The 7,455-nt window shown below is 30.2% G+C and overlaps 1 protein-coding gene across 1 annotated transcript; it reads left to right on the top strand.

The window, feature by feature from the left end:
- Positions 1-5,648: 5,648 nt before the first annotated feature.
- LOC145040116 (uncharacterized) lies at positions 5,649-7,217 on the top strand. Its single transcript, XM_078988094.1, has 4 exons — positions 5,649-5,724; positions 5,806-5,974; positions 6,089-6,428; positions 6,870-7,217. Exons 1-4 carry the CDS (start codon positions 5,649-5,651, stop codon positions 7,215-7,217), a joined length of 933 nt encoding a protein of 310 aa, XP_078844220.1.
- Positions 7,218-7,455: the final 238 nt, after the last annotated feature.

Genomic DNA, 7,455 nt, shown 5'->3' with positions numbered 1-7,455 from the left:
GGAATGACAGAAAGATTAGGGAGCGTGGGATGAAGCAATGAGTTGCAAGTTTAATGGGGTTTTTGCAAGGTGGTCCGGCGATCATTGATAACGCGACGATGATGGATTTGGCCAACTGGCAATCTTGAAGCAGCGAAGGAAAATAAGGAATCGATCGATGAAACATGATATCTTTAGAAGGAGAAATGGAACCAGATGGGAAGAAGATGAGGGAGAGGTAAGCAGCTAGGTTTCTCACTGAAAGCATCTGTCAAAGAGAGATAGAGAGAGAGAGAGAGAGAGAGAGAGAGAGAGAGAGAGAGAGAAAGAAAGAGAGAGAAGCGGGTCATCTATTATTTTTTAATTGTTAAAGAAAATAAATAAATATTAAATTTACAAAAAAATGAAAAATAAATACCCCAAGGATATTATAGTCATTTCAATTTTCGAAATGACTATTTTCATATACAAACTAGTCCAAAAATACCACAAAGCCAAAAAAGTCATTGTTTGGACTAAAATCTAAAAAAATGCATATCATAGGGACTATTTTTGTCAATATTTTAAATAAAGTAAACTACTCACGATATATAATAGAGGTAAAATTTAGAGTTTTATATAGAGTAAATTACACGAATGGTCCATATGGTTTAGTGTAATTTGCACGTTTGGTTCATAATTTATTTTTTTAACTCGGAATGTTTCTACTGTTTGTTTTTGATACACGCTTGGTCCCTATTTTACCTAAAAAATAATTTTCTCTTGATTTTTTAATTTATTTATATAAACACACCCCCAGCCCCACCCTCATCATCCTACCTTACATACCCACCATTTTTTCTCTATTTAGGGAGCAAGCGTGCAAATTACCCCAAGCCATAGGGACCATTCGTGTAAATTACTCTTTTAAATATTAAAAGAGGTAAACGAAGAGTAAGATAAAATTTGATGGGCTGAAATTGTAAAATGAAAGGATTGAAAATGCAAATACATATCATTTGTTAGTTAGATCATCCTAAATGGGAGTTATAAGTGTTAGAATTGTGGGCCCCTTTAAAAACTAACCTATTTTTATTCAGTCATAGTCATCATCTTATTCAATTTGATACCTAAAGAGTAGTTTTATTATTTAATCTTTGTTATGTTTCTCTATTTTTTGGTGAACAAGTAGCTTCAAAAACATCACATACAAATCAAAATCAACTAAATATTCCCATTGTTGCTAAAGGACATTAGGAGTATGTATATACATTACCAATGAATGATTAGGGAACTCTTCTACTATCAGGTGGGATAGAATATGTATACTCCTTCAATAATACAAAACGTAGCATTGCAATTACTATACAAATTGTTTATATCTTAAAAATGTTGAGCATTTTCTAGGTTGTACGTGTTTGAGATTCTAGAACTAGTTCAAAAACGATGAGGCTTTCAAGGTACACAGATAATTTCAGGGCTCTTCTTCTCGATTGTATAGGGAGGTGTCTCACATGGTGAGTTTTATTTATTTGGTAGTGGTGATATTTTCAGGTTTAACTAATAAGGTTGGCTTTCTTTAAATAAATGGTTGCCGATTCTGCTTATCATGATCCTCCATAGGGACCGTAAGATTGTCGAATGGAGTTATAGTATTTAAACATGTGTTTTTTGATAGGTTAATGTTGGTTTTGTGAGGCTTTGGGAGATCAACAAAGTCATGTTATTGAGGGGTATGGACAGTTTACTGATATGGGGTTTATAAATAATATAACAAGAATATCCTTATTTTTTATTTTTATTTTTATCTTTTTCTGATGGTTATGTTTAAAAAATTTGTTTCTTTATGTTTCGCTCGAGAAGAAGGAACAACTTTCTGAAATGGTACATTTTGTTTCCTCATTTTAGGAACAATATTTCTATTATTCTTTTCACCTTTTTTCCTGATATTTTTTCTTCACCATATATATTTAACATTTAAGCTTGGTAAATTTTGTTATCGTTTGTAGAATTGTTCAATGTATAAATGTTTGAAATGTGTAAATACAGGTTTGATTTTTATTCATTTTACTAGTTGTGAGACTCATGTATTACATGGGTTAATTAAAAAAAATAATAATAAAAAATAAATAAATAAATAAAAAGGTCTAAATAATTGAGAACTTTGAATTTATAAGAAAAATAATAATAATGAATTGTTAAAATTGAAATGTTCTTTATCTTTTAAATTTAAACAAAAATAATTTAAAAAAATAAACAAAAAACTAATAAACTTTAATTTATAATTTTTGAAATTAGAATGTAGAAATTGCTATCAATTTATTATTATATTTATTGCAATTATTACATGAAAATATTATATGAACTTTAATAAAATAGGAAAAACCTATAAAATGACATTTGGAAATAAAATTAATTCAAAATTACCACGAATTGATATTTGTCAAATTGAAGGAGAACATGTCATGTGACAAAAAAAATTTATTAGAGAGGATTTATTGCAATTATCGCTTTAAAATATTATATGAACTTTAATAAAATAGGAAAACCTAGAAAATGACGTTTGGAAAAAAAATTCAAAATTACCTCAAATTGACATTTATCAAATTGAATGAGAACATGTCATATGGCAAAAAGGTTCTTTATTTATTAGGGAGAATTTAATTTCTGATTTTGGTGATTTCATCGGCCATCCTCGTTATCCAACCCTACACAGGCCAAGTAAAGGGCTTGAACCCTATTTTTTATTATTATGCTTAAATTTATTGACACTGGTCCAATGGTTAATTTACTTTCCCAATGAACAAATCAGGAAATTGGTTCAAGCAATAAATTAGATAATACCAGGATGAAGTTAAACAAATTACGAAGAGCAAATTTTTAAGGTTGTTCTCTTCTTACCCAAAATTACTTCAAACAATGTTACATTCTTGAGTTGAAAAATTAGTCCTAAGTTGTTACAAAATTGCACTCATCATATTTTGGTAGTATTAATTAAAATGTAGGTTTTTATTGAATATGAGTAAGAAAAATGTACTTTATAATTTTATCTTGAAAGTCTTTATATTATGATTATGCAGAAAATATATCATAAAGTGATTTTGCAGAAAATATGACAAATTCATGTTCTGTAAACTTGGTTTATTAATATGATTTTATAGAAAATATGGCATAAAATGATTTTTCAAAACCTATGGCATAAGCAAATTGGTTTTTCCATGTGTTTTTAGTTTAAGATTTCGTAATTTATGTTTCCGTAGATCACACAATAATTTTTTTTATGTAATTGCAATTGTAAACAATCATTAAAAAGTATAAATATTAATCATATTTTATTTCTTTTTATTACATCATCGTAGTTTAGGTCTAGTATTTTAGAAGTAAAAGTACATTGTTACTTCTTGGATTTACTTAAAATTTGGATAAATGAAAAAAAAATAGCAACATACTTCTAGATATATGTTATAACATCTTAATTTCTGAAAATTATAACATATTACTTTGAAATATCAAATATTTAATGATTTATAACAATTTCGTTAAAATATAAAACCAATTTTCGTTTACAAGGTTTTGGCAAAATTATATATATATATATAGTGTTAGGTTATTTTGTGGATGGTAAATATTGTATGGATGTAGGACTGAATGTGTACCCCTAATTTAAATTATTTTAGTAAAGTGATTTTCATAGAAGAAAAAGGAAAATACCATCTGATTAAAGAAAACGAGTATTGAAGGGTAAGAATGTACAATTGCTTACCTTCAAATTAAGAAACACCAGATTATTTGCTTAACTGGTCGTATTCTCCCCCACATTCTCGCACACAGTAACCATCTAAACCCTTTCTATCTGAGCATGAAATTGGAATTGATATTATAGAATTAAGCTAAATCACAAAGCATTTATAGACCTAATTATATAAAATTAACAATCAGTCTACCTTGGAAACTCTAAAAACTTCTAGCGTTACAATAATCAAGATAGAAGATTCTAAGTGAACAAGGAATCGAAGTTCACAATTCAGGTTGAATTTGAAGACAAAGTTCAAGAACATGGCAGATAGAGCCTTGAACTTAGATGATGACGATTTTGTTGATCCTCCTCAAGGCTAGATTTTTACAGTTTGAAAAGTATATAGCGTGGTTAGGGTTGTTATTTGTGTTTGAATGTTTTTTCTTTTTTTGGGTTAGTGATTGGTTGTACTTTTGGGTAAATGTTTTAAAATTAGGTTTTATTTTGGAAAATTTGGCATTCGATCACCACAATCTATCAGAATGGATATTGAGTTTTTTATATGCATTCTGCTAGAATAAATATTTGTAGTTGCTTAAAATTCTAAAAGAAGCTATATTATGTATTTTGTGAATATTAGAATGCTATACTTCGTTGGTTAGTGATTGGTTGTGCTTCCTAATAAATGGTTTCTAAGTTAGGTTTTTTTGTTTTTAGGTATTTGTCATTCGAGCACCATGATTCTAACGGAATGGAAATCATTTTTTTTAGAATGATATTTTTGGTTTTTAGATATTTGTCATTCAAGCACCATGATTCTAACATAATGGATTTTTTTTTTTCAAAATGATTATTTGAGAATGAATACTTAAAGGTGCTTAAAATTCTTGAAGAATATATTTTTTGTATTCAATGAATATAGAAGTTTTTTGCATATCATTTGGTTGAATTTGTAACAAAAATCAGAATTAAGATGTTTCTTGGTTTTTTCTTCTATGTGTTTAAAATTGTATGTTTATTAATGTTTTGTTTCTATTATGCAAGAATAGGTATGTAACAAGTATTATGTGTAACACTTTTTTATTGATATGCTGTGTGGTTTATTAGTGTAATTTTTTTTGAAAGAATCTATATTGTGTAATGTTAAAACGGCTATTAGAGATTTTTTTACATTGTAATCCTTTTTGTAAAAGAATGAGACATGTTTATATTTGATATATTCTATTAAAATTAGTTTACAATGAGACATGTTTTTTGTTTTAATCCATGATGTTTACTGAACTTTGTATTTAATGTGATTTAGTAGTTGTTGAATAAGTTTTAACATAAGTAATACTACCCATCATAGAACAACAAAATGATGTACAAGTATAAGAGATGGTAAATGTATTACCACAACAAAATCAACAAAAACACATTCAAGAGGATAAAGTATTAGAGCCAATTATTATACCTAGTGTAAGCGAAAAAAAGAAGACAATATTTTGTATGATCAACACCAGAATAGAAGACTGTAAGACTTTTGAATGTACTAATGTTGATGTATATGTTTTATATCCTTTTATAATAGGAAACACAAAATGTAAAAAAAATAATAATAATAAAAAAAAAACCTTGAATTTATATTGAATTAATTAGGGATATATACAGTAAAGTCCTGAAATTTTCATCAAATTGACACGAAAGTCCCGAACTATTTTTTTTTTACACAAAAGCCTGAATTACCAGCATTTATTGACCCGGTTGAGCTTTTTTGTCGGTAACTCATTTAATAGCCGGTAATCGAGCTGATGTTGCTACTAACGTTTACCTAGAAGGTGACGAGGACATCATTAAATGAAAAGGGTTAATCGAGCTGGAAAAACCTCTCTTTCTACTGCGACGATTCAAGGATTTTTACTATGAGGGAGATACGAATGCAAGTATGAGGGAGATACGAGTTGGCGCCTTAAAGATGGAAGGTGTGTTGGACTTTGACAAAATCGATGTCAAACTAGATGAAGACCTTCTAAAGAAACATAGTAGAAGATGTAGAGATGAGTTCTTGAGCTTACTGTCTCTTGATGATGAAGATGAAGACTTCATAATCTCATTATTCGACAATGTTGAAGATGATGAAGCACATGTGGAAGAAGAACCTTTGAATGAGGAACAGGAGGAGGAAGAAAATTTAGATGAAGTTGTAGATGAACAGGCAAACGATAATCAAGCTGAGTTTAAATATTCCACACATGATCCAAACGTGAAATTGAATAGAATGAAACCTCAAGAGGGAGAAAGGTATGAATCTCCACATCAACTTAAACTCTGTTTAACAAATCATGCCATATCTAAAGGTTATCAGATTAGGTTTAAAAAATGTGATAGTGTTAGACTACATTGTGTGTGTGCTAGTGATTCGGAAAAATTTGGTTGTCCTTATTATGTTAAAGCCTCTTGGATGAGCACTGAAAAGTCATTCCAAATAAAGAAAATGTATCCACATCATACATGTGTCAAGAATTTTAACAATGGAAAACTTATGGGACCAACATGGTTAGCTAGACAATTCCTTAAAGAATTGATTATGACACCTAATTTGAAAGCTAAGGAAATCCAAGAAAAAGTTCATCACAAATTTCACACTAAGATTTCATGGGTAAGGAGTTATAAGGCTAGATATAGGGCAGTGTCCATGATTGAGGGAAAATTAGGTGATCACTATGCAAGGGTGTGGGATTATGGTGGTGAATTGGTAAGATTCAATCCAGACAGCACCATTAAAATTTATGTTGAAGACAACACTGATGGTACAACTATTTTCAAGAGGATGTACATATGTTTCAAATCAATCAAAGAAGGGCGGAAGATGGGTTGTAGAAGGGTAGTAGGGATTGATGGATCTTTTCTAAAAGGGCATTGTAAGGGACAATTATTAACAACTATAGGTAGGGACCCAAACAATCAAAATTTTCCCACAGCTTAGGCTGTAGTTGACATTGAGAATAAGTGTAACTGTAAGTGGTTCCTTCAGTTGTTAGAGGTTGACCTTGGAATGGATGTAGGAAGGGGCATGTGTGTAATTCCAGTCCAACATAAGGGTATTCTTGAGGCAACAAAGGACGTGTTACCATATGTTGAGCACAAACAGTGTGCATGGCATATTTAAGTTAAGTTAAGGAACCTATTCTGGAAGGCTGCCAAATCAACTATAGAGGGGCAATTCAAGAATCACATGGATGAGATTAGACAAATTAGCCCAGGTGCTTATGAACATTTAATGTCAAGGGAGCCAAATACATGGTGCAAGGCTTTTTTTTCTACTGGATTAGCCTGTGAGGCTGTAGAAAATGGTATGGCGGAATGCTTCAATGCAGTCATACTTGATGCTAGGAAGAAGCCACTGCTCACCATGCTTGAAGAAATAAGGCTATATATGATGGATAGGTTTTACAACCTCATGGAGTTAGCTGAAAAATGGGAAGGCGATGTGTGTCCATCTGCAATTAAGAAAATGGAGGAATTTGGTGAGGACTTGAAGTAAGTTATCCTTGTTTTGTATACATGTAACGCCTGTGTTTTTGGGCTTGCCATTTTTAGCAATGTGATAGTCTAGGTTAACCTTTGTAACCCGTTTTGAAATAATAGAAGTGTATTATGTGAGTATTATGTGTTTTGTGCTTAATTGCTTAATTATGTGGTTTGATTAATTAAGAATAAAAATAAGCGTCAAAATTTAAGTGTAAAATAAACTCGATATCTTTAGATAATGTTGTAGTAGT

Source organism: Lactuca saligna, chromosome 4 (genome assembly GCF_052625555.1).
Source record: "Lactuca saligna cultivar CGN05327 chromosome 4, ASM5262555v1, whole genome shotgun sequence".
NCBI classification, from domain to species: domain Eukaryota; kingdom Viridiplantae; phylum Streptophyta; class Magnoliopsida; order Asterales; family Asteraceae; genus Lactuca; species Lactuca saligna.
Note: the sequence above shows the minus strand (reverse complement) of the source record. Positions and strands in the feature narration are given on the sequence as shown.

Excerpts from the sequence above, each read along its gene's own strand:
- LOC145040116 (XM_078988094.1), top strand. The coding sequence starts at position 5,649 with ATGGAAGGTGTGTTGGACTTTGACAAAATCGATGTCAAACTAGATGAA. Across the intron at positions 5,725-5,805 it reads AAAGAAACATAGTAGAAGAT|ATGATGAAGCACATGTGGAA; the intron begins GTAGAGATGAGT and ends ACAATGTTGAAG. Across the intron at positions 5,975-6,088 it reads AAACCTCAAGAGGGAGAAAG|TGATTCGGAAAAATTTGGTT; the intron begins GTATGAATCTCC and ends TGTGTGTGCTAG.